Raw genomic sequence first — 27,686 nt, 5'->3', positions numbered from 1 at the left:
TCAAGATCATAACCATGATGGGACCTTGTAGTCATGACTACAGCAAACTCAGTAATTCAATACTTCTACGGCAGTGGCGGAATGGTATGGTCGCTGGACTAGTAATCCAGAGACCCAGGGTAATGATCTGTGGGCCCTGGCTCGAATGCCACCAAGGCAGGTGGCGGAATTTAAACTCAATAAATATATCTTGAATTAAAAGTCCAACGATGACCATGAATCCATTGTTGATTGTCACAAAAACCCATCTGGTTCATTAATGCTCTTTAGGGAAGGCAACCTTACCTAGTCTGGCCTGGTGTGACTCCAGACACACAGCAATGTGGTTGACTCTTAAATGCCCTCTGAAATAGCCTAGCAAACCATTCAGTTGTATCCAACTGCTACAAAAAAACACCAAAAATGGAATGAAACCGGACGGACCACCCGGTATCGACCCAGACACTGGAAACGACAACAGCAATCCCAGCCCTGTCGACCCAGCAAAGTTCTCCTTCCTAACATCTGCTGTTTGTGCCAACGTTGGGAGAGCTGTATCACAGATTAGTCAAGCAACAGCTGACCTCTTCATACTCAAGAGAACCATACCTGACACAAAATGTCCCAGACATCACTATCACCATTCCTGGGTATGTCCTGTCTCACCGGCAAGACAGACCCAGAAGAGGTAGCGGCACAGTGGTATACAGTTCGGAGGGAGTTGCCCAGGAGTCCTCATCGTCGACTCTGGATCCAGGTTTAAATATAGGCAAAGAAACCTCCTGATGATTACCTTGTACCGTCCATCATCAGCTGATAAATCAGTTCTCCTCCATGTTGAACACAATTTGGAGGAAGTACTAAGGGTGGCATGGGTGCAGAATTACTCTGGGTGGGGGACTTCAATGTCTATCACCAAGAGTGGCTTGGTAGTACCACCACAGGCCAAGCTGGCCGGGTCCTAAAGGACATAGCTGCTAGACAGGGACTGCAGCAGGTGGTGAGGGAACTAACAAGAGGGAAAAACAGACTTTTTTAAAATAAATTTAGTGTACCCAATCATTTTTCCAATTAAGGGGCAATTTAGCGTGGCCAATCCACCTAGCTTGCACGTTTTTGGGTTGTGGGGGCGAAACCCACGCAGACACGGGGAGAATGTGCAAACTCCACACGGACAGTGACCCAGAGCCGGGATCGAACCTGGGACCTCAGCGCCGTGAGGCGGTTGTGCTAACCACTAGGCCACCGTGCTGCCCTGGGAAAAACAGACTTGACCTCAGCCTCACCGATAAGCCTGCCGCAGACACATCTGTCCATGACAGTATCAGTAGAAGTGACCTTCGCACAATCCTTGTGGAGCCAAAGTCCAGTCTTCAAATTGAGGATACCCTCCACCATGTTGTGTGATACTACCACTGTGCAAAATGGGATAGACTTTGAACAGATCTAGCAACTCAAGATGGGGCATTCATGAGGCGCTGTGAGCCATCAGCAGCAGCAGAATTGTACTCATCTGCAATCTGCAACTTCATGGCCCAGCTTATCTTCCACTCTACCACCAAGCCAGGGGATCAACCCTGGTTCATTGAAGAGTGCAGGAGAGCATGCCAGGAACAATACCAGGCACACCTAAAAATGAGGTGTCAACCTGGTGAAGCTATGACACAGGACTACTTCTGCAGTTATGTTGTGCAAACAACATCAGCAGCAAGTAACAGACAGAGCTAAGCGATTCCACAACAAACGCATCAGATCTAAACTCTGTAGTCTTGCCAGATCCAGACCTAAATAGGTGGACAATTAAACAACTCACTGGAGGAGGAGATTCCACAAACATCCCCATCGTCAATGATGGAAGAGCCCAGCACATCTGTGCAAAACGTCTAGGATTAGACAACAACCTTCAGCCAGAAGTGCCAAGTGTATGATCCATCGCGGTCTCCTCCGGAGGTCCCCAGCATCACAGATGTCAGTCTTCCTCCAACAAGATTCACTCCACATGATATCAAGAAACGGCTGAAGGCACTGGATACCGCAAAGACTATGGGTCTTGATGATATATCAGCAATAATACTGAAGATTTGTGCCCCAGTACTTGCCGCACCTCTAGCCAAGCTGTTCCAGTACAGCTACAACACTGGCATCTACACAGCAAAGTGGAAAATTGGCCTTTACACAAGAAATAGGTCACATCCAGCACAGCCAATTACAGCCCTAATCAGTCTACTCTCCATCATTAGCAAAGTGATGGAAGGAGTCATCAACGGTGCTATCAAGCAGCATTTACTCAGCAATAACCTGCTCACGGACACTCAGTTTGGGTTCTGTCAAGGTCACAGCTCCTGAAATCATTACACCCTTGGTTGAAACATGGACAAAAGATCTGAATGCCAGAGGTGAGGGGAGAGTGACTGCCCTTGACATCAAAGCAGAATTTGACCGAGTATGACATTGAGGAGCCCTAGCAAAACTCAAACATCAATGACCTGCCTTCCATCATAAGGTCAGAAGTGGGGTTGTCACAAGTATCTGCGCAATGTTCACCACCATTTGTGACTTCTCAAGTAATGAAGCAGACCAGCACAGCCAATTACAGCCCCAATCAGTCTACTCTCCATCATTAGCAAAGTGATGGAAGGAGTCATCAACGGTGCTATCAAGCACCGTTGTCCAAATGCAGCAAGACATGGACACTATCCAGGCTTAGGCTGACAAGTGACAAGTTACATTTACCATCTGCGATAAGTCATTTTCATACTCGGAGTCGAAACCAGCTGGCGGGTCACGGGCGGGTGTCCAAAGAGCCGCAGTGTTCCCGACTGCAGGACAAAGTGCCTATCGGCCGCGGCGGCTTTTAAAAATGCCAGCCGCGACCGGCTTTCAGAATGCCGGGCGTCTACGCATCAGTGCCCCCTCAGCAGTGCGCAGGCCAGCGGGGCAGACTGCCACTTCCCAACGTTAGCACGATGACCCAGGGGCAGATTCTTTTTAAAAATCAATGGAGTCAGGCAGCACAGTGGTGCAGTGGTTAGCACTGCTGCCTCACGGCGCCAAGGTCCCAGGTTCGATCCCAGCTCTGGGTCATTGTCAGTGTGACGTTTGCACTTTCTCCCCGTGTTTGCGTGGGTTTCGCCCCCACAACCTAAAGATGTGCAGGGTGGGTGGACTGGACACACTAAATTCTCCCTAAATTGGAAAAAAATTAATTGGGTACTCTAAATTTTGTTTTTAAATCGATGGAGTCTTCTCTCCAAAAGCGACGGCACAGAGCAGGTCACACACCCTGTACACTGACGTTACGTGCTCTGGGCCGAGAGAGATTCCTCCATTTTGTAGCTGCCAGCAGTGCTGGTGAGCGCTCCAGGGCCTCTGGTAAACAACCCAATAAGAAGCTGAGATAAGGAACAAATTAATAAAAAGATATTTCTTGAGGTATGGTTTTTGAATTGTGCCATTGCAAATCAGGATTCAAAGCTCATTTGTGTTATATGTAGGTAAGTACTGGCAAATGAAAGATCAAGGGCGCAATTCTCCGCTGCCCACGACGGGTCGGAGAATAGCGGGAGGGCGTCCCCGACATTTTTCACGCCCTCCCTCTATTCCCCCCCCCCCTCACACCGGGGGGGCACCGATCGCGGGCAGTGCTTCCGTAACGGACGCACTCTTTCTCCCTCCGTCGCCCCGCAGGATCAGTCCGCGAGGCAGCCGAGGGAGATGACGGCCCCGCGCATGCGCGGGTTGGAGCCGTCCAATCCGCGCATGCGCGGCTGACGTCATCGTGCGCGTCAGCCGGCGTGATGCTCGGCGCGCGGACTTAGCGACGGTCGCTAAGGCCGCGATTCACGGGGCCCCGCTGCTAGCCCCACCCGGGGGGGGGGGGGGGGGAGAATCGGGTCCCGGGAGGGGACGCGGAGGCTGCCATGAAACACGGCCAGTTTCACGGCAGCCTTTAAGACACGCCGCATTTGCGGAGAATCGCGCCCCAAAACTCTCAAAACACCAAAGGCATTTGAAGACAAAGCATGATTAGTTTGAGGAAAAACCTCTTGATTTTTTTTCAATGGATGCCTTGAGAAGTTAAATCATCTAGGGCGGCATGGTGGCACAGTGGTTAGCACTGCTGCCTATAGCGCTGAGGACCCAGGTTCGATCCCAGCCAAGGGGCACTGTCCATGTGGAGTTTGCACATTCTCCCCGTGTCTGGGTGGGTTTCGCCCCCGCAACCCAAAGATGTGCAGGATGGGTGGATCGGTCACGCCAAATTGCCCCTTAATTGGAAAAAAATAATTGGGTACTCTAAATTTATTTTTTAAAAAGGGGGGGGAAAGGAAGTTAAATCGCCAGCTGGACTCCTTAGCAGAAATGTAACATTGAATGACAAAGCAAGTGAGATTGTGAGGACGTGGGTCGGCGAAGGCCGGCCGGCGTGGGTTGGCGGAGGTCGGCTGCCATGGGTCCTGAAGGATGGCTGGTTGGTAAAAACGGGTCCCAGGCAAAATAGTGTGAAAAACACTGACCTACAAAAGAGAATCTAACCATCGCCCCTTGATATTAATTGGCATTACCATCACTGAATCCCCCCCACAAACAACATCCTGGGAAGTTACCATTGATCAGAAATTGAACTGGACTGGCCACATTAATACTGTGGCTACCAGGGCAGGTGAAAGGCTCAGAATCCTACAGAGAGTAACTCACCTCCTGATGGAATACTCTCCGCTTGCCTGGATGAGTGCAGCTCCAACACTCAAGAAGCTCAACATCATCCAGGACAAAGCAGCCCGCTTGATAGTTCCCTTCCACAAACATTCAATCCCCCCACGACTGACGGACGGTGGCAGCCATGTGTATCATCTACAAGATACACTGCAGGAACTCGCCACGGGTCCTTAGACAGCACCTTTCAAATCCATGACCACTGCCATCTAGAAGGACAAGAGCCGCAGATATATGGGAACCCCACCACCTGGAGGTTCCCCTCCAAGTCATTCACCACCCCAATTTGCAAATATATCGCTGTTCCGTCATTGTTACTGGGGAAACATCCTGGAACTCCCTTCCTAACAGCACTGTGAATGTACCTACACCTCAGGGACTGCAGCAGTTCAAGAATGCCCACGTCCAGTAAATGAATTTTTTTTAAAGTGTCACACAGACTCACAGTAATCCTGTGCACTTTGAAAATTGCCTGGGTCACTGAACGAACTTGGAGTAGAACTGTCACTGGGACAGTTATTTTACCCACTTAGCTTTGTGTAAATCTGACAGTGAATGCCCTAAAATAGTGAATGCCGTGGGCAAGGAGCAAATGGTTTGCCAGCGTAGGCAAAAATTACGGAGCAGTGGCAGCATTAATAATGATCAAAGTTATAGATCATTGTGAACAATTGATTTTTCTAAATCTTATCTCAATACAGACTCACAGACGTAAAGGTACTTGACGTTCTCATTGTTACATCCTTCTAAGGCCAAGCATATGCTTGTGACAAAACTGGAGACAAGTCTTTAAACCTTTCATCACACGCTAGTTTTAATCCATGACACTGACCTATATGCGAAACAGCTGGCACTCGGATAGAAGACGAATAGAAAACCCGGACCTGGAGTAGTTTAAAATAAACCTCCAAACTGAGAAGCAAAATGAATGCCCAAACATGGACTACCCACTTATTGTAGAATTAATGTTAAAAAATATATACAAAAAAGATTGCCCCCATCACCAACAACCCCAGCAAGCAAATGTTTAGAACATAGAACATCCAGTGCAGAAGGAGGCCACTCGGCCCATCGAGTCTGCACCAACCCACCTAAGCCCTATCCCCCTCACCCAATAACCCTCCCAACCTTTTTTGGTCACTAAGGGCAACTTATCATGGCCAATCCACCTAACCTGCACGTCTTTGGACTGTGGGAGGAAACCGGAGCACCCGGAGGAAACCCATGCAGACACGGGGAGAACAGGCAGACTCCGCATAGACAGTGACCCAGCAGGGAATCGAACCTGGGACCCTGGCGCTGTGAAGCCACAGTGCTAATCATTTGTGCTACTGTGCTGCCCCCAAAAAAACAAACAACCCATGCCATGGCTTGGGAATTTTCAACGAGTTTCACCCCAAGTCTGAATAAAACCACAGTACTGGATATTGCCTTCCTCTCCTTCAAAGGGATGCACTCCACCCAGCTACATAAAACATGTTTCCCCTCTCAAAGTGTTATACCAACAGTGTAATTCATTGCCAGGTCATCTTTTCCCTACTCCACCTACACTTAAAAAAAAACCTGTGGGGTTATCCTCTTCCAAAACTGCTCACTGCACTCAAGGATGAGTAAAGAGAACGGCCCTTTACCCCCCCCCAGCCTTTTCATTCAACCATCACATTTTGTCAAACTCCTTCCTATGCTCCTCCATCTTCACAGCCAACAGTTGAAAGAATTTGGTCACCAGCATTGAAACATTCCATTCAACTATCAAATCCCCCCCCAGTCCTCCCCACCAAACACAATATGACTGAGGCCACTGGTTATAACCCCCCCACCCCACCACCACCACAAACTCCATTCCCCCGCCACTGATTCGGTTCACCTCCCGGGTCAGTATCTCAGCTTGAAGTAAACTGTTCAAAATCTGGGCATCCAACCCAATAAACACATTTTATTCAAACTTGTATCAAAGTAGGTTACAGCAAATAAACACCCCAGGAACATTCTTCCCAACAATCAACTATAGAGTTTGTACAGATTTTTCTCCTTTTTCACCCCCCCCCCCCCCCCCCCCCAATATCACCCACCCCGCTAACCCCTGTGACGAACAGCTCCTCAAACACGGTCACAAACATAGAACATAGAACAGTACAGCACAGAACAGGCCCTTCGGCCCTCGATGTTGTGCCGAGCAATGATCACCCTACTCAAACCCACGTATCCACCCTATACCCGTAACCCAACAACCCCCCACCCCCCTTAACCTTACTTTTTAGGACACTACGGGCAATTTAGCATGGCCAATTAACCTAACCCGCACATCTTTGGACTGTGGGAGGAAACCGGAGCACCCGGAGGAAACCCACGCACACACGGGGAGGACGGCCCCACCTTTTCTCAAACTGCCTTGCTGAGCCCGTTAACTCATACCTTATCTTCTCTAAGTGCAGGAAGTCATACAGGTCACCCAACCATGCTGCTACCCCCGGTGGCGATGCCGAACGCCGCTCCAGCAAAATTCGCCGCCGTGCAATCAGAGAGGCGAATGCCAAGACATCGGCCTTCCTCCTCTCCGTGAGCTCCGGCTTCTCTGAAACCCCAAATATCACCACCAAAGGGTCTGGGTCCACTCCCTCCTCCACTATCCTGGCTAAGACTGCAAACACTCCCGCCCAGAATCTTCCCAATTTTTCACAACCCCAAAACATGTGCACGTGATTCGCTGTACCTGCCCACACCTCTCACACTCATCTGCTGCCCCTGAAAGAACCCGCTCATTCTCGTCAGAGTCATATGCCCCCTGTGCACCACCTAAAACTGTATCAGGCTCATCCTTGCACAAGAGGTGGTGCGATTTACCCTTCATATTGCCTCACTCCATACTCCCCAATTGATCTCCATTCCCAACTCCACTTCCCATTTCTCCTTGATCTCCGGGCTAAATCGCTGGCTTTTAAAGCAGACCAAGGCAGGCCAGCAGCAAGGTTCAATTCCCATGCCAGCCTCCCCGAACAGGCGCCGGAATGTGGCGACTAGGGGCTTTTCACAGTAACTTCATTGAAGTCTACTCGTGACAATACGCAATTTCATTTTAATTTCATTTCATCTTCACCACCCACTCGCCTCCCTGCTCCCCCAGCCACTTGTATATATCCCCAATTCTTCCCTCCCCTTCCACATCCGGAAGCAGCAGTTGCTCCAGCAGGGTGTATCCCGGCAATCTAGGGAAACACTTCCAGACCTTTCGTGCATAGTCCCTAACCGGTAGATACCTGAACTCACTAACCCTCAGCAGCTCTACCCTCTCCCTTAGCTCCTCCAGACTAGCAAACCCTTCCCCCAAATACAAATCCCTCACCTTGACCAGCCGCGCTTCCCTCCACCTCCTGTATACACTATCCACCCCCCCCCCCCCCGGCTCAAACCCATGATTCTCGCACAGCAGCGTTAGCAGCGACATTAGGGGCAGCACGGTAACATGGTGGTTAGCATAAATGCTTCACAGCTCCAGGGTCCCAGGTTCGATTCCCGGCTGGGTCACTGTCCGTGCGGAGTCTGCACGTCCTCCCCGTGTGTGCGTGGGTTTCCTCCGGGTGCTCCGGTTTCCCCTCTCAGTCCAAAGATGTGCGGGTTAGGTGGATTGGCCATGCTAAATTGCCCGTAGTGTCCTAAAAAAGTAGGGTTTTGGGGGGGGGGGGGGGGGGGGGGGTTGTTGGGTTACGGGTATAGGGTGGATATGTGGGTTTGAGTAGGGTGATCATTGCTCGGCACAACATCGAGGGCCGAAGGGCCTGTTCTGTGCTGTACTGTTCTACGTTCTATCCCTTCCACCCTAAAATGCCTCCTCAGCTGATTCCATATCTTCACCGTGGACTGTACCACTGGGCTCCCTGAATACCTATTCGGAGCCATTGGCAATGCTGCCATCACCATAGCCCTCAAACTAGACCCCTTACAAGATTCTTCCTCCAACCTAACCCACTCTAACCCTTCGCCTTCCCACCACCGCCGCACCTTGTCCACATTCGTCGCCCAATAATAATGAAGCAAGTTTGGCAACACCAACACCCCTGCTGCCTCTGTAGCAGGGTTCTCCCCACCCTCGACATCTTCCCCCCGCCCATACAAAGTCAGAGAGGATTGTGTCCACTTTCCGAAAAAAGGTCTTTGGTATAAAGATCGGGAGAGCCTGAAATATAAACAAGAGCCTCAACAGAATATTCATTTTCACCACTTGGACCTTCCCCGCCAACATTAAGTGCAGTGTATCCCACCTCTTAAGATCCTCCCTGGCCTCCTCCACCAGCTTCATTAAGTTCCACTTATGGAGCCCCGTCCATTCCCTCGCTACCTGAATCCCCAAGAACCTAAACCTATCCCTCACTGCCGTAAATGGCATCCCCCCTAAATTAGCCCGCTGTGCCAGCTCATTCACTGGGAATACCTCGCTTTTCCCTACATTTAGCTTGTATCTCGAAAACCCTCCAAACCTCCCCAATAGGCCCATAATCCTTCCCGTACTCTCCAATGGATCCGAAACATACAGCAAGAGGTCATCGGCATAGAGCGACACCCGATGCTCCCTCTGTCCCCTCATTGTCCTCTGCCACTGACAACCCCCTGAGAGCCATCGCCAATGGCTCTATGGCCAGCACAAACAGCAGCGGCGACACCACGCACCACTGCCTTGTACCCCTGTGGAAGTCAAAGCTTCGTGAGCTCACATCATTCGTCCTCACCCTCGCTCTTGCCGCCACATACAGCAACCGCACCCATGCCACAAATCCAACCCCATAAAGGCTTGCATCACCCTTTGCATCACCCGTTGGCTGAGTGGGCTTTAAAAGGCAAAGTTGTTGTTGTATGTAGACCTATAATGTAGCCACACTTCTAAGCATGAATCTAATTTTAAGATGTCCAAGCTGTGGAGATGTTGCAGCAAGCCACTAAACAAGCTTAGCCCCAAGCTCTTAAGATCAATTTATGAGGAAACATTGGAGAAACCGACTCTTCAGGTTTGAAAGAACTCTGCGAAGCCAGGATGAAAGCAATGATTCCTCCCCCTCTTGCATCACTGCGATTTGAGTCCCTCCCTCTGCAGGCTGCGGGCGGTTTGGTGACAGAAACATTTGTAACTCATGGAGCGAGCCGCTTCACTCCTGTGACAGACATCCCGGGCGAGCCTGTATTGTCAGTCAGGATCAGCAATCAAACCACGCCTAAAGTTAATTTAATCTCCTGGAAAATGTGGTTGTGCCGTCCCTCCCCGCCATTCGACTTTGATTTTGTTTTGTAAAAAGCCACACGACCCAGCGGCTGAGCCATCCGGACTGCCCCGTCAAAACAAACAAGTTTCAGGGCTGCAGGGATGGAGCGGCAGAGAGGCAGCTTTGGAAGTGGGACGGGGGCGGGCAGGGTTCTCCTCAGCCTGGAGGACCTCGACTCGGTGGCCGAGGAGGAGGAGGAGAGCTTGGATTTGGCTGGCGCTGCTGCCGCCGACGAGGGTGGAAACGGCGAAGAGCCAGTGGACGAGGGTCTCCTGGCGTACTGGCAAAACATCGGCCGGATGCACCAGGTGGATGTGCCAAGAGGTAGGGTCGGGCAGTGTATTGGCACAAAGTGGAGTGGGAGATGTTCTGGACTTGCCAACCATTAATCGGATATTAATGTGGAAATCGGAACGAAGGAGTCTCTCTCCCCACCCCCCGATACTTAACAAAGGCCATTCAGCAACGCTGGCTCCTCTCCCTGCAAGCTCCAAATCCGATTATGTCAGTGTTCACACAATCTACTTTATTTCCCTGTCCTCCAAACGCTGCGTTCTTCCCTTCCTGCCATTAGAACCACCCCTCTGTTGGAGGAATTAACGTTTTCCATTTTAATTGGAGCTTACTTTACAATTAAAGTAAAATTTTCCCCCAATCACCTTGTTCAAAGTCACCATTTTGCCATGTGTATTCCTTTTTATAAATATAAATTTAGAGTACCCAATTCAACTTTTTGTCAATTAAGGGGCAATTTAGCTTGGTCAATTCACCTAACCTGCACATCTTTGAGTTGTGGGGGTGAGACCCGTGCATACACGGGGAGAATGTGCAAACTCCATATTTACAATGACATGGATCGAACCCAGGTCCTCGGCGCCTTGAGGCAACAGTGCTAACCACTGTGCCACCCCTGCCATGTACATTTGTGTGCAAAACTCAACTTCAGTTTCGATTCCCACCTTCCATCGATCAGGAGCCCTTACTCCTAGCCAAACGTCTTGGTGCAGTATTTTCCATTTTAGCCTGTGATGATGATGTGGTGACTATTGTACTTTTTTTTTGTTTAAATCAACAGGAACGGAAAGGATGCTGACAGCTTTTGTTTGCCATTCTTTTTTTTTAAATGAAACCATTTGGGCAGAAACGCACCTCGGAACCAAAAGTGGGATCAGAGATTTCACAAAAGCCACCAACAGAAAATGGGAACAAAAAAAACTTACTGCCAAAGTCAGTGTTAACTGTTTCCCCCATCCAGACTACATAAACAAACACAGAAAAGTCACCATATTATGAATTGAAATCCAAGCTGTTGCACTGTTGGTATAGGGAAATTTGGAATGATACACATCTGGATAGCTGCCAGAATTCCACACTTTTTGCTTGTCTTGATGAACTTATTGCATATGTTGCAATAGTGTGCTTTTACAAATTAGGTAAAATAAGCATCTCAAATCAGCTTTAGAAACTGGCTGAGTATATTTGCACCAAGATAATTTTCAGTTAGACGTAAAAATGCTATGCAGTATGATGTGTTAGGCAGGTTGGTTCGATGTGGACTGCACTCGATGCAGGGAAGTTAGAAACAGATGTCTAACACTGGAGAAGATCCAACATTGTTTTATTCAACTATAAAACTGCTATACATATTCAGCTGTGGGTCGACACTATACTGATCTGACTGGTGACCTTGTAGTAGCCTGACCAGACTTACTAGCTACCGCATGGTGTTTGCACTTGCTAGCTCGTGGACTCTGACTGTCTCAGTAGCGGGGTTCTGAGAGAGCGAGAAACCTAGTGCTCTCTGGCTTTATAGTGGTAGTGTCCTGTTTGGTGATTGGCTGTACTGTGTTATACACTACAGCGCAGTACGGGCCCATCGGCCCTCGATGTTGCGCCGACCTGTGAAACCACCTGAAGCCTATATGACCTACACTATTCCATTTTCATCCATATGTCTATCCAGTGACCACTTAAATGCCCTTAAAGTTGGCGAGTCTACTACTGTTGCAGGCAGGGCGTTCCACACCCCTACTACTCTCTGAGTAAAGAAACTGCCTCTGATATCTGTCCTATATCTATCACCCCTCAATTTAAAGCTATGTCCCCTCGTGTTGGTCATCACCATCCGAGGAAAAATACTCTCACTGTCCACCCTATCTAACCCTCTGACTATCTTATATGTCTCTATTAAGTCACCTCTCAGCCTTCTCCTCTCTAACGAAAACAACCTCAATTCCCTGGGCCTTTCCTCGTAAGACCTTCCCTCCATACCAGGCAACATCCTAGTAAATCTCCTCTGAACCCTTTCCAAAGCTTCCACATCCTTCCTATAATGTGGTGACCAGAACTGCATGCAGTACTCCAGGTGCGGCCGCACCAGAGTTATGTACAGCTGCAGCATGACCTTGTGGTTCCGAAACTCAATCCCCCTGCTTATAAAGGCTAGCACACCATATGCCTTCTTAACAGCCCTATTAACCTGGGTGGCAACTTTCAGGGATTTATGTACCTGGATGCCGAGATCTCTCTGTTCATCTATACTACCAAGAATCTTGCCATTAGCCCAGTACTCTGCATTCCTGTTACTCCTTCCAAAGTGAACCACCTCACACTTTTCCGCATTAAACTCCATCTGCCACCTCTCAGCCCAGCTCTGCAGCTTATCTATGTCCCTCTGTATCCTATAACATCCTTCAGCACTATCCACAACTCCACCGACCTTCGTGTCATCTGCAAATTTATTAACCCATCCTTCTACACCCTCTTCCAGGTCATTTATAAAAATGACAAACAGCAGTGGCCCCAAAACAGATCCTTGCGGTATACCACTAGTAACTGAACTCCAGGATGAACATTTGCCATCAACCACCACCCTCTGTCTTCTTTCAGCTAGCCAATTACTGATCCAAACCGCTAAATCACCTTCAATTCCATACTTCCTTATTTTCTGCAATAGCCTACCGTGGGGAACCTTATCAAACGCCTTACTGAAATCCATATACACCACATCAACAGCTTTACCCTGATCCACCTGTTTGGTCACCTTCTCAAAAAACTCAATAAGGTTTGTGAGGCATGACCTACCCTTCACAAAACCGTGTTGACTATCGCTAATCAACTTGTTCTTTTCAAGATGATTATAAACCCTATCTCTTATAACCTTTTCCAACATTTTACCCACAACCGAAGTAAGGCTCACAGGTCTATAATTACCAGGGTTGTCTCTACTCCCCATCTTGAACAAGGGGACAACATTTGCTATCCTCCAGTCTTCCGGCACTATTCCTGTCGACAAAGACGACATAAAGATCAAATGTGTTAAGTCTGGTCAGGCTACTACAAGGTCACCAGTCAGATCAGTATAGTGTCGACCCACAGCTGAATATGTATAGCAGTTTTATAGTTGAATAAAACAGTGTTGGATCTTCTCCAGTGTTAAGACATCTGTTTCTAACTTCCCTGCATCGAGTGCAGTCCACATCGAACCAAGCTGCCTAACACATCATCAAATGTTGTAATGTGTCAATCACTGCCTGTCTGCATCTCATTATACACGAGTGGATTTATGACACACTACATAAAGAATAGCAGAAAGTTTCAATTGACTTGGGGGTGAAACCCACGCAAACACGCGGGGAATGTGCAAACTCCACACGGACAGTGACCCAGAGCCGGGATCGAATCTGGGACCTCGACACCATGAGGCAGCCGTGCTGTCCACTGTGCCACAATGCTGCCCTCAAGTTTTATTGACTAAAAGAGGACATAAGATTCTAGACATAATCTGACCAGAGCACTATGCCATATGTCGCTCACGTCCTCTGACTTAAACTCCATTGTTTTGGCTATGTAGTGTAGTTGCTTATTTAATTGCAACCAAATTATATACTCTTAATTTTAAAATGTTGACTTCCAGCTAGTGATTGCTAAAAGGTCTTTAAAATACAAAGCAGTTTGAGAGGAGAAATGTAGAGAAAATGTTTCCACTAGTGGAAGCATCCAAAACTAAAAGTTATAAATATAAATCATAGCCTCTGATGAGCCCAATAAGGACTTCAGGATTAACCTTTTTACTCAAGACTTTCAAGAATGTGGAACTCACTATCACATAGGGTGACTGTGTTGATTAACATAGAAGCACTGAAGGGAAATCTGGATAAGCACCTGAAAAGTAAGGCTTTAGAATCTCTGTATGGTTGCATTTAGATCAGCAAATAGCCTCTCATCTATAATTATCCTTTGATCATGTGGTGCATTAGGATTATTTGTTCATGGGAAGTGGGCGGCACTGGCAAGGCCAGCATCTATTGCCCATCACTAGCTGCCCTCGAGATAAGAGTACATGGAGATAATACCAGCCTTGAAAGAAATACTTAAAGTGTGTTATTTTGTACGAATCTAAAGATGTTGTGAACTAATACGGTATTAGTTGAAAAAATTATGAACCTTGACAGAAGGTAAAAACAAAAACTGCATTGGTCACTTCAGACAGTATTGAGACAAGATTGAATTCATGTTATGAAAGACAGTAAATTTTATGAACTCCCAATTTTCTACACTCTTTTGTCCTGAATATTCATAAAATTGAAAGCGGATTTTAAAAAGTTTAAATTGTTTGCTCTCTCTCAGGCATGGCTGAACCAATCCAACAGATGACAAGACACAACCAATCTCAAGACAGGGAGATGATCCCATTTACACCAATAGATCATGAAAAAAGGGTAAGTCACTAACAAATGCCATTTATAAAGGGGCTAGCTAAGTAATGAGGACTTTGCTTCAGGGCAGTGTACATGCTAAATCTTCATATCTTCAATCTGCGGTCTGGGACTTCTACCATGCAAAGGGAGAGTTTAATGGTCAAACCTCAATTCAGTTGGAAAAGTGTCATGTTTGTCATGTGAAAGTACCTTTAAAAAATGGATGTTTATCAAATAACTGTAGTGGATATACCTTTAAGAAAGGGGTGTTTATCAAATAGCTGCAGTGATGTCAGAGTGTGGGTGGAGCTGGGCTGTCTGTCTGCTTTTACTTTTGTATTTGAGCTGGCAGCTACAGTGTGTGTTTAGTTTTGTTTTCAGAGTTGGAGCTGTATCCAGCCAAACAAGGTGTAATTTTGATCTCTCTCTGCATGAAAGGAATGTCTTCAGATCACTTGCTAATTTAAAAGTGATAACTGCTCTCAGTAGAGAATTTAAATCTGCTGTCTTTGTTAAAGAGGGTATTTGTCTTATGGATTTTGCTAGGAAAGATTACGGGTTACTTATAGAGTACTGTATTCTTTGGGAGAAGTATTTAAGTTGATAGTTGCTAAGATGTCTACTGTGTGTTTATAAAATGTTAACTGGATTCATATAATAAACATTGTTTTGTTTTAAAAGTACTTTAGATCTCTGTTGCATCACACCTGTAAAATGGGCCCTTGTGCTCCCCATAACCAAAATCTATTAAAAGTTGTGGGTCAGGTGAACTCCATGATACATCTTGAGGTTCTCAAAACCCTGGCCTGTAATATGTTAGAAAAAAAAACGGTCATAGAAAAAGTAGTTTGAATTCAATGGCTGAGTTTGTTTGGAAAATTAGTAGACTACACTAAATAAGTAATCATTAAAAGGACTATGTAATCCCAGAAAAAAAATAGAAAAAAGGTACAAGCCTACTACAAATCATGAAATGTGAAAGCAATCAAACCATGTAATACTAAAGCAAAAAACGTATTTGCATTGCATTTTACCACACCTTTCAAACATTTCAAAGCACATCACAAACATTGCACTGATTTTAAAAAGCAAGTGACCATTATGTAGGCAAATGCAGCAGTCATATTAAGATCAAATGACAGTTACGCTGTCCTTAATGGTGACAGGTCAATTGAAACTTTCTGCTATTTGCGTACTGCAATGGTATTTTTACATCCAACTGAACAAATGGGCCTCAGTTTACGGATGACAATAACAACACACTCTCAGTGCTGCACATTTGACAACCCAGATTACATACTAAAGACCCGAATAGGGTTTCAGTCCATCAATTTCAGACATGCTACAATTATACTGTAACTTTAGCATCAATGGAAACCAGTTTCAAATTCAAACTCTTAAATGTGCAGGGTGTAAATTAGGTGTCACGGCCAAATGGCTACAAAGGAAAGTAGCATAAAACTACATCTATTTCTGAAACACATAATACACTTTCAAAAACACTTAAATTTCATGAACGGCAGTGGAAGAACAGTAAATGACCAGCCAGCAAGGACAGCATGACTATAAAATTCATTTGAATAGGGTGCCGTAGCTTGCAGCATTACCCAGGGGGTCAAGTTAAAATTTACATAAATGAAGATTAAGGAATTAACCAATATTAATAATCTTCGACAATACAATCTTTGACAATAAACAACCTGGTCAACTGAAGTTAAAATTTTGAAACTCACCTAGTACAAACAACTAGGAGAGAAGTAGGCCATCTGGCCCCTCCATTCATTGCTCCACCATTCAATAAGATCATGGATGATCTTTTTGTGGACTCAATTCCACTTACCCGCCCACTCACCATAACCCTTAATTCCTTTACTGTTCAAAAATCTATCTATGCCTGAAAAACATTTAGTGAGGTAGCCTAAACTGCTTCAATGGGCAAGGAATTGCACAGATTCACAACCCTTTGGGTGAAGAAGTTCCTCCTCAACTCAGTCTGCCCCCCTTTATTGTGAGGCTATGTCCCCTAGTTCTAGTTTCACCCACCAGTGGAAACAACCTCCCCGTTTCTGTCTTATCTATTCCCTTCATAATTTTATATGTTTCGATAAGATCCCTCCCTCAGTCTTCTAAATTTCAATGAGTATAGTCCCAGTCTACTCAGTCTTTCCTCATAAGCCAATCCTCTCAACTCCGGAACCAATCTAGTGATTCTGTGCACCCACTCCAGTGCCAGTACCTCCTTTCTGAAGCAAGGAGACCAAAACTATACACAGTACTCCAGGTGTAGCCTGACCAGCACCTTATACAGCTGCAACGATACACCCGTTTTAAACTCCATCCATCTCGCAATGAAGGATAAAATTCCATTTGTCTTCTGAATTACCTGTTACACCTTCAAACCAACTTTTTATGATTCATGCACAAGGACACCCAGGTCCCTCTGCACAGCAGCATGCTGAAATTTTTTACTATTTAAATAATAGTCTATTTTGTTATTATTCCTACAAAAATGGATGACCTCACATTTACCAACATCGTACTCCCATCTGCCACACCCTTGCCCACTCACTTAAACTATCTATAATCCTCCGCAGACTTTGTGCCTTTTGCACATTTTTCTCTTGGTGTCATCTGCAACACATTACACGGTTCCCAACTCCAAATCATCTATGTAAATTGTAAACAATTGCGGTCCCATCACTGATGCCAGAGGCACACCACTAGCCACTGATTGCCAACCAGGAAAACACCCATTTATCGCCACCCTTTGCTTTCTGTTAGTTAACCAATCCTCTAACCATGCTAATACATTACCTGTAACACCATGCACTATTATCTAATGCCTTTTGTGCGGCACCATGTCGAATGCCTTCTGGAAATACAGATACGCCACATCCACCGGTTCCCTGTTCTCCACCGCGCTTGTAATATCCTCAAAGAATTCCAGTAAATTAGTTAAACATGACCTGCCTTTCATGAACACATGACCTGCCTTTCATGAACCCTTGATGTGTCTGCCCAATTTTTATCCAGATGTCTCGCTACTTCTTCCTTGATGATAGATTCTAGCATTTTCCCCACTACAGAAGTTAAGCTAACCAGCCTATAATACCTGCCTTTTGTCTACCTCCAGTCACCCTAACTATATCCAGTCACCCTGCTGATGCTGTAATTCCCTTGTCTTAATTGGAATTCTCCTTTTAAAATTAGATTTTATATACATTACAATTTAATTGTTTAGATAATTAAAAGGCATTTTGTGCAAAAGTTAACCAACTTTACCCAACTTTTGGGACACGCTAACATTTCTACGGTCGATGAGCCAAAAGTACGAGTTGCAAAATGCACAGAAATTAAAATTATTCAAAAGGGTCCCAGAGAAGTTCTGTAGTTGGGTGGATGACAAACCAACCTCAAGCATTTGTATCAGCATACTAAATTGGTTATTTTGGGACTGCAGTAGCTAATGTTGAAACCTTCTAGACATCAGATAAACCACAACATAACATTACAAGCATTTTCACTCCCTTACTACTTAGTCCAACAAGAATTACTGTGGGTGGTCATAAAATCATTTATATTTACTTCCATTCTTTATTTTGTAGGCTGATGAATTACTTTATGAAAAACGTCAATACGAAAAAGCCAAATGGGCTTGTGTAACACAGAACCAGTCAAGCTATGAACAGAGCACATGCCTGGGATTTATGAAACTAATGAAATACATTTGCCATCAAAATTCATCAGGTGACTTTCAAAACTGAGAAATTTTCGACAAATTTGTGAAAGACATGAGTATTCTATTTTTTTACTATCAGTTCCTTGCGTAGTCGAGGAAAGAATTAAAACATGCACATTTCAATCTTGCCCATTTCTTGAATGGTATTTGAAGTGGGATCCTGTAGTGGGATCTCTTAAGATATGAGCAAATACTTTCCTAAGTCCTCTTATGCGGATGTTAAACAGCCATAACTTTCTCAGATTTATAAATAAAAGGAAATCTAAAAGTAATCACATTTTACATTTGGCCAAAACTTCCTCGGAGCAGCAGTCTGTGTCAGATTGCCACTCTGTGGTAAATTACTGACACTAAATTTCTTCCACATCTGTGTCGCCCACCTTCGACTCAGGCTGGGCCAGATCCAGGCAGCGCAGTTTTCCTCGAGCCCCACCATCAATGTCCAGTGAGACATGTTTCCTTTTAGGTTAGAGGTCCAATGAAAGTGACAGGCCAGGGAAGAGGTAAGTGGGTAGGATTTGGGGGCTGAAGGAGGGATGGCCAAAATCGGAGGCCGGGGGAAATTGGAAATCTAGGAACAGGGAGTTCCGTGCAGTGGAGATAATCCAATGGGGGAAGTTGGACAGTGGGAGCCAGTGCCCTGGGACATGGAGAGAGTTCAGGGACATGGAGAGAGTTCAGTGGTGGGGTTAGTTTGGGTCTTTACAATGGATATCCAGAATTTGTTTTCAAAATAAATTTAGAGTGCCCAATTCATTTTTTCCAATTAAGGGCAATTTAGCGTCACCAATCCACCTACACTGCACATCTTTGGGTTGCGGAGGCAAAACCCACGCAAACGCGGGGAGAATGTGCAAACTCCACACGGACAGTGACCCAGAGCCAGGATCGAACCTGGGACCTCAGCGCCGTGAGGCAGCACTGCTAACCACTGCACCACCGTGCTGCCCTGGGTACCCAGAAATTTGAGGTTTTAATTAATTTTTTCTGAGTAACTATTGGTGTAACCCTGTCAGAACAATAAAGTTTGCAATTTAAGTCACATTTTAGGATGGTTCCCAGCACAAGACAACTGCTTCTGGGCAAATGCTAGGCAAATCTTTACCTGTGAAATTTCAAGAGGGGTTCCCCACTGCATCTTTGGGGTACTTCCACACCATCCATTCCAACACTGGGCAGCTCGGAATTTACAGCCCATTATAATTTGATAAATAAATAGCAAAGGAATATGGTTTAAGTTCTTCTGCCAAAGTTACCCATTGTGTTTTCCACATAGTATCAGTGATGTGAGGGAAACTTTTTCACCCAGAGGGTAGTTGGAATCTGGAATGAACTTCCGTAGAAGTAATGGAGGCAAGTTCGTCCAGGTATTCAAAGTGGAATTGGATTGCTATCTGCAAAGAGAGAATGTGTAAGTTTGCAAGGATACAGGTATGGGTGTGGGACTAGACTTGATGGGTCAAATGACCTCCTACAGTGTAAAGATTCTGTGTTTGGCCCAATAATCTGTTGGTCTACCCTGATCCTGCAGGGCTCTTCCTAGGAATGACAGTACCTATTGTTACCATTGTGCATACCAACCAGACCAGAACAGAACTCCGGCCCGAACTAACCATGGCTTATTACCTGCCAACACAATTTCAAGATCAGACCCCACAGCCTTTTGATGCTGAAGTTGCAATAGAGGAGTGGCCTGCTCACATCATTTACACCAGGCAAGTCGCTTAATACAAGACTATACTTTAAGTTTTTAAGTTATAAATGGTTCGTCCATTTTAAGGGCAGCGGGGTAGCATTGTGGATAGCACAATCGCTTCACAGCTCCAGGGACCCAGGTTCGATTCCGGCTTAGGGTCACTGTCTGTGTGGAGTCTGCACATCCTCCCCGTGTGTGCGTGGGTTTCCTCCGGGTGCTCCGGTTTCCTCCCACAGTCCAAAGATGTGCAAGTTAGGTGGATTGGACATGATAAATTGCCCTTAGTGTCCAAAATTGCCCTTAGTGTTGGGTGGGGTTACTGGGTTATGGGGATAGGGTGGAGGTGCTAACCTTGGGTAGGGTGCTCTTTCCAGGAGCCGGTGCAGACTCGATGGGTCGAATGGCCTCCTTCTGCACTGTAAAATCTATGATCTATGATAAATTGTTACTAAGAAATGTGTGAAAACAGCTAATGACTTCTAAAATATGATCGAGTAACGAGTTTATGAATTACATAAGAGAATGTGAAGTAATTATTTTCCTGGTCTTGAATATTCTTGAAATTTTGGAAAATTCTGCAGAGAAAATAAGGCAAATCAAAGCAGAAACACACGCCAGTAGGCTCGAAGAAAAAAAAAATGCACTCAGGTAGTACACCCCTGCTTACTGATGAGCTGTTCAGTTAGCTGCAATGTTATCTTTAGTTTAAACTGTCTTTTTGATCAGAATCAGTCTCATTCTGTTAACACCATAGGTAGAATTACATGGTGGCATGAACCACGCTGATGTTATCTGCAAGGGTGTCCCAGCTTGGAATACCGGTTCATGGGGATGTACTGTCTGAAGATGTGCAGGTTAGGTGCAGTTATAGGGATAGGATGGGGGAGTGGGCCTAGGTAGTGTGCTCTTTCAGAGGGTCGGTGCAGACTCGATGGGCCAAATGGCCCCCTTCTGCACTGTAAAGATTCTGTTGATTCTATAGCTTTGTTTTTGGAATGGTGTGAGAGGAGTCAAGTGAAACCCCAGTGAGCATAAGCAGTCCAGTTGTCATGTAACAATTATTAAAAATGATTTATTAAAGAAAAGACAAACACACGAACAGGACTATGATACTCAAAGAGAATTAAGTATACTTAGTTTATGTAAAACATACCCCTTGTACCAAAAAAATCTACGATCCTTGAACTCCTTAAGACTTTCCCTTTCCCCCCCAAACAACATCCAAATTAAACAGACCTACAAGTCAAAAAACAACATACCACACAACACAGAGAGGATACTCAAGTCTGGAAAACATCTTGTCCTATTCCACCGAAGATATTTAAACTGCCATTGCAAATGTTTTCTGCATTTCCTTGGAAACTGGCGTGTCTGCTTCCAAGGCTGCTAGATGTCAACTGCCCCACCTTGCTTCAGAGAGTGTCCTGGCCTTTATACCTTTGTTCCATTTTGATTCTACCGTCTGCCCCTCTCAAATTCCTTGATTCTAGATATTAGCATGTGTATAATTAATCTCCCAATTGTCTTACTGATCTGTTCTACTAATAGGAGATTCACACCTGATCCTATCTGCGAATTTCATTACTGTGAAATATGAATCTCATCCTGCCTTTTGTAGGCTGGCTACTGCTGTTGCTCGGCAATTTTTACCCGTTGCTGGGCATGTCACATTTAAATTTATACTTGTTAAATTCATGTTACTGCTGATAATAAGCAAATTTATAACAATGGAAAGATCACATAGCGCAGTGAAGTGATTTGTTAGCAGAGGAAGGATTAATTTAAACAAACTCATTATTTTCTTGTTAGGAAACATAACCTTTACAATAGTGTTTGTTAATTTCCCCAAATAATTAATTGAGATAGATTTAGAGTTTAGGTTTTGTCACTAAATAATATCACTTCTAAGATAACCTTTACAAACAATTTTGTACCTCACTGTTGAAATACAAGAGAGTGATGTTTAAAAGGTGACCAGGCACCTTTTTAAACTATTGCATATCAAAGAATCCCTACAGTGCAGAAGGAGGACATTCGACCCATCAAGTCAACACCAATCCTCTGAAAGAGCACCTACCTAGGTCAATCCCTGCCCCCTTCCTACAACCCCACCTAACCTTTGGACACTTGGGGCAATTTAGCGTGGCCAACCCACCTAACCTGCACATCTTTGGACTGTGGGAGGAAACCTGAGCACCCAGAGAAAACCCACACCGACATGGGGAGAATGTGCAAACTCTACACAGAAAGTCACCCCAGGTTGGAATCGGACCCAAGCCCCTGGTGCTGTGATGCAGCAATGCTAGTGGTTAGCATTCATATTGAATTAATTTAATTTTTCTCAATTCAAATCTGTTTTCCTCCCAAACCGTTCACCATTCCTTGTCCTGTTCTCAATTTTTTGTTGTTCCCAGATTCTGAGCAGTGTTGGATAAGAGTATGTATATTGCCCATCCCTTGTTGACCCTGGAAGATAGTTAGCAATGGTTTGTAAAACTGAGTGGGTTGCTGGGCCATTTTAGAAGGCAGTAAGTTCAGACTGCAAGTTAGACTAGGTAGGGATGAATGAACCAGTGTGGTTTTACACAATGTACTGTTATTAATTAAGAATTATTCTGGTGCCAAGCCACGTATTCAGGTTTATTGAATTTGGCATAGTGGGATTTTAACTAAAGAAATCGTGTTTCTATACCAGTAGCAAAACCATGACACTACTGTGCCAAATGCTCACATTTTTGAGCTGGGAAGTACAGAGTTCACAGAAACAGCCCAGAGCAATAAATATCAAAATATCAGGGGGACACCACATACTCTGACTTGGGTCCCAATATTGATCTCATCAGGTGGCCAGCTGAGTGGGGAGGTGCCATTCCTCTGATCAAGGCAATAGTTGTCTCATCAGCTAATGGGATCTGGAGCAGGCTGGTCAGGGTCAGAAGTATAGTTTGAGGTTGGTGAGGTTTTCCTCCAAATAATGAGAATTTTAAAATTGGGGGGGGGGGGGGGGGGATCAACATTAATTGCACCTACAGTCATACACTAGTGCCTAATAATCTGTGAACAATTAAGGTGAGCATTCTTGGTGAAAAAGTGTAATAGCTCAGTGTTCAATGTCTTAAGCATTACAACCCATCAGCATTTTTATTATATTAAATATATATTTATCAGAAACAAAGATGTGCAACTTTGATTTGAGTAGTTTCCACATACAACCAATTATTCATCACTATTTGGGAAAGTTTAAAGCAACAGAATGCATTACCAGAGATGTCAATGCTGAAATTCTACCATAAAAATAAACACAAATACTAATTGTTCATAATTTTCTGCTTGTCCAGACCCTTTAATGGGAACGCCACAGAGGAGTTGATTCTCCAAGAGATCAACCAGTTAGCAGTGCACCTAGACTCTCCCGAGTGGTTTCCACAGGATACCTTCATTGTAGCTGGTTATAACAGCCCTGCCACTCCAAACCCTCACAATGAGATCTGGATCATTCACAGCCCTTGAGTAAATCATTCAAGTCTTCTTATGGAATACAGACCTTGTGCAGTGACCAATTTTGTGAAAATGTGAACATAATGTAATAGCATAAGTTTAAATGTTAACTTATATTGGTAACAACTCAAAACTCCCACACTTAAGATGCAACATAGTAAAATGATCACAGATGGATACTTAAAACAATGACGCACCTTTGGGCTTCAAGCTTATAATTAGAACTGTAATATACCCCATTAACCAAAAATTGAAAACACAATGTAGAATTATGAGAAGTGAATCAGAGCCCAAGTCTGTGATGGAATGGAATTTTAAAAAGCTCCAATAAGAAAGTTGAATAACACTCATGCCCATTAAACACAAGGACAGAACAGCATAGAAAATCGAAGCAGGAGTAAACCAATCAGCCACTCAAGCCTGCTCTGCTATTCAAAACATTGTGGCCAATCTTCTACCAAAACATCACTTTCCTGTCTGCACCCCATATCCCAATTCCCGGAGAGATCTATTAATCTCAGTGTTAAATATATACAATGATGGACACACAGCACTTTAGGGTAGAAAATTCCAAAGATCCACAACACATTGAATGAAGAAATTTCTACTAATTTCAGTACAAAGTGATTGACCTCTTCTGAAGCTGTGCCCCACCAGCAATTGAAACAACCCCTATCTACCCTGAAAAGCCCTTCCAGGATATTCTGTGTTTCAATGTGATCAGCTTTCATTATTTTGAACTCCAGCGAATATAGAGTGAATTTATTCATTCTCTCAACATACAAACCTTTCAGTCCAGGGACCAATCTAGTGAACCTTTCCTGTACCACTTCCAAGGCAAATATGTCCTCCCTTAGATGGAAATTGTGCACTGTACTACCCCACCAAAACGCTATACAATTATAGCCACACTTCCTTATTCTTGTACTCCAATCCCCTTGCAATAAAGACCAACATGCAATTTGGCTTCCTAGTTGATGCTGTACTTGAAAGCTTACTGTGTGTTCCTTGTAGTAGAACAGCAAATTGTCTCTAAACGTGTTTTAAAAATATTAATTATGGTGGTAAGAATAGGAAAACAGAATAACTCCACACATCTCCTCATTATACTCCCTCTGTCACCTTATTAATCACTCGCCTGATGTTATACCTCTTTGCAGTCTCTTCTTCCTCCACACAGCTTGCATTCCCAACTAACTTTGTATTGATCACAAACTTAGATACATTACTATCAGCCTTTTGTTTTAAGTCATTGATATAGATTTACAAATAGCTGAAATCACAACACTGATCCCTGTGGTATGCCACTAGTTACAGCCTACCAACTTGAAAATGCTTCATTCATCCCTACTCCCCGTCTCCTGTCCATTAACCAATCCCCTCGCAAATCCACTCCAAATCCATCAGCCCCTTCTAACCTTGCGTGTGGCAGCTTTGAAAATCCAAGTATATACATCCACTGGTTCCCCTTTATCCTACACTAGCCACATCCACAAAAATAACTTTGTCGAACACACTTTCGTAAAACATGTTTATTTTGATTATACTTTATGATCAGCAATGGAATATTTTACTTTGCAGTGAAAAAGTAGCTTGTTGCATATGCAGCATCTCCCAACTCAGAATTCCTCAACAGATTAATTCTGGAATGAGAGGCTGATCATTTCAGGCAGCTTATTAGGTCAAGTGGTGACCAACATGGTCCTAACTCTGCATACCAGTCTTAGCACTCAAGTTCAGCTCAAAGGATTTTACATCATGTAAGGCACTAAGTCCAAACTGAACATCTTGAGTTATAGTAGAGGGTCAAGTCTAATTTAGGGGATTAGAAAGGGTGTTCATAAGCCACTCATCAAGGTGAGTCTTAAACAAACTTCTCTCTTACTACAAAAGTTGTCTTTTGAAAGGAAGAAATTGTAAATTATATTTCAACTGTATTTTGTCATTTGGGCCAAGGAAAGAGCAGGGGGGGAAAAACATTTTAAAAATAAAAACGCAATCTTGTTTTTGAAAAGGGCTAAAGTGAGTCACAGGAGAAATTGTCCTCGGTTTAGATTTGAAAGTTATTGTGCTGCCCAGAACATTTTAACTCCCGACGGTTCTATGCATTTCACTGTAGCTGGACGAAAACCATAAAACCTCTATTCCAGATTTTGGCAAAATAAATGTGTGTGTAATAGATTTTCCTTGAAAAGCAAACTAGGGAAACATTAAAAAAAAGGCAGCATAAATGTCTAGCTTCCCTTGAACAACTTGCACTTTCTCTACTGGAGTTTTTTTCAAAACCTTCACTCTTCCTAGGTGAGCCCTAATAATGTTAAGCAAGGTGCTGCAAAAATATAAAAATCAGCTTAAGCATCAAATTCTTCAATAGATTTTCTTCACGTTGGATGTTTTAAAGTGTATCCTATTCATAGCACACTAATATTATACACTAGAGTTTCCACTTATGAATCAAGTGTAACAGTAACTAATTAGAAGTATATTTTAGTGAAAAATTGTAAAACCCAAAAGTTTATTCGGCCTTTTACCCTCAACTTCATGGCTGGCTCCGGGTGTTGGGATTCTCTATTCCCACTGGCAGTGCTCCCCTGCCCGTGGGTTTCCGGCGGCCTGGGGTGGCTTCAGTGGGAAATCCCATTAACAAGCGCTGGAAGTATAGAATCCCGCTGCCAGCGAACAGTCAAGAAACACGCACCTGGGGGACTGGAGAATCCAGACCCTTTTTTTTTTAAACATACAAAAGAAATTGGCTTAACACCCGCAGATAAAATGTTGAAAAGTTTTAGATTTTTGTATAACAGAACATATATTTTAAAATATAACTACCAGTGTTTACAGGTATCAACAAGACGGGCAAAATCTAGTTAGAACCATTAAAGATCACTTTTAAGTCATGTAGCTGCATTTAGTTAATTTATTGCTTCTTCATTTAGTCAAACTGCAAAGTGATAAAAGTAGAAACTTAATGTGGTTTATCTTTGTTTAAAAGTGAAACTATTGTTTTATGCTCGAGCCATTCGTGCAATAAAATATTGATTAAAATGTATACACTCTTGTTAATCTGAAAAGCATACTTATGTAGATATAAATTCAGAGATTAAATCAAAATTGTCTAATGCTGTGTTAAGATTATTTCCTAAATAGCTGAAAAATGCTAATAAAGCCGTGACAGGTTTACTGACCTCCACCAGTGTGACCTCAGTGTTCCCAATTCAGGTTTTGGGAGGGAAGAAAATGTATTAAACACAAATGGAAATAGCTATCCGTTGATACCTTTTCAAAATTATACATTCATATTTAGTCAGAACAGTAGCACGATTATGACAGAACCTATAATCTATAACTAAAGCATCTTCCAACATTAATTATCTAATTTGAAGAATAGCCATTTAGTCACAATTTCAAAGGGTGTATAATCATAGAATACCTACACTGCAGAAGAAGGCTATTCAGCCTTCTTGCACCGACCCGCTGAAAGAGCCTCCATGTCCTATCCCCATAACCCAGTAACCCCACTAAATCTTTGGTACACTCGGGGCAATTTAGCATGGCCAATCCAATGAGCATTGGCCCCAACAACAAAAACAAAACCAATGCTTTCAGCAACATGAGAAAATTACATCAACTTTCATTCAAATATCGAATCGATGATAACACTGTCTAGCCAGTTTCTAACACACAAACAAAATAAATATATTGTAGATGGTGAAAACATTCAGCATCGAACAGAATGTGTAAAGGAAAGGGGAGTAAATGTTGATGTTTTTGGCATAGCCTTCACCAGAACTGGACGATGTTACAGATGAGCAGTACTTGGAATAGCAAATAACACAAAGCTGCCAAAAAGAAAGGCTCATTGATATTCCAAAGCTTTTCAAGAGTCGAAAGCAAGACAATATAAATTTGTCTAGACATATGGAAAAAGTAACACTATTTGACAACAAGTTTTGTGAAGGAATCTAACATTTGCAATCTGACTGCAAGTTCACCCACTGGATTTCTGATCTTTCTCCTTCAATATTGCTCTGTATAATTTGGGCTTATGTTTTGACATGACTGTACATGCGCCACAGTATTGGCCGTGTCTGAACAATACTATATTT

At 44.1% G+C, this 27,686-nt stretch overlaps 2 protein-coding genes across 5 annotated transcripts in view; one reads left to right on the top strand and one right to left on the bottom strand.

The window, feature by feature from the left end:
* The window catches only part of fancm (FA complementation group M), a 174,282-nt gene that overhangs the window by 120,236 nt on the left and 26,360 nt on the right, over positions 1 to 27,686 (bottom strand). Inside the window, exon 1 of one of the 4 annotated variants that reach the window (XM_038776322.1) lies at positions 10,398 to 10,420. The exons of 2 other annotated variants lie outside the window; for them this stretch is intronic. In XM_038776322.1, coding sequence (XP_038632250.1) covers positions 10,398 to 10,406 — 9 coding nt within the window. In that variant the 5' untranslated portion in view covers positions 10,407 to 10,420. Of the gene's footprint in view, positions 1 to 5,402; positions 5,445 to 10,397; positions 10,421 to 27,686 lie in introns of those variants that run through there. One more of the 4 variants, XM_038776321.1, reaches the window with a different exon arrangement.
* On the top strand, positions 9,783 to 26,765 carry soul3 (heme-binding protein soul3). The gene is made up of 5 exons (XM_038776324.1): positions 9,783 to 10,271; positions 14,577 to 14,668; positions 18,253 to 18,394; positions 19,918 to 20,101; positions 23,421 to 26,765. Exons 1-5 carry the CDS (start codon positions 10,049 to 10,051, stop codon positions 23,590 to 23,592), a joined length of 813 nt encoding a protein of 270 aa, XP_038632252.1. The 5' UTR covers positions 9,783 to 10,048; the 3' UTR covers positions 23,593 to 26,765.

This window comes from Scyliorhinus canicula, chromosome 2 (genome assembly GCF_902713615.1).
Source record: "Scyliorhinus canicula chromosome 2, sScyCan1.1, whole genome shotgun sequence".
NCBI lineage: Eukaryota > Metazoa > Chordata > Chondrichthyes > Carcharhiniformes > Scyliorhinidae > Scyliorhinus > Scyliorhinus canicula.
This window is presented reverse-complemented; position numbering and strand designations above follow the sequence as displayed.

What these genes read in the sequence shown, in the direction of transcription:
- soul3 (XM_038776324.1), top strand. Translation starts at nt 10,049, where the DNA reads ATGGAGCGGCAGAGAGGCAGCTTTGGAAGTGGGACGGGGGCGGGCAGG. An exon ending in CAATAGATCATGAAAAAAGG is followed by an intron (nt 14,669 to 18,252) that starts GTAAGTCACTAA and finishes TTTATTTTGTAG; the next exon opens with GCTGATGAATTACTTTATGA. An exon ending in TTGCCATCAAAATTCATCAG is followed by an intron (nt 18,395 to 19,917) that starts GTGACTTTCAAA and finishes CTGATCCTGCAG; the next exon opens with GGCTCTTCCTAGGAATGACA.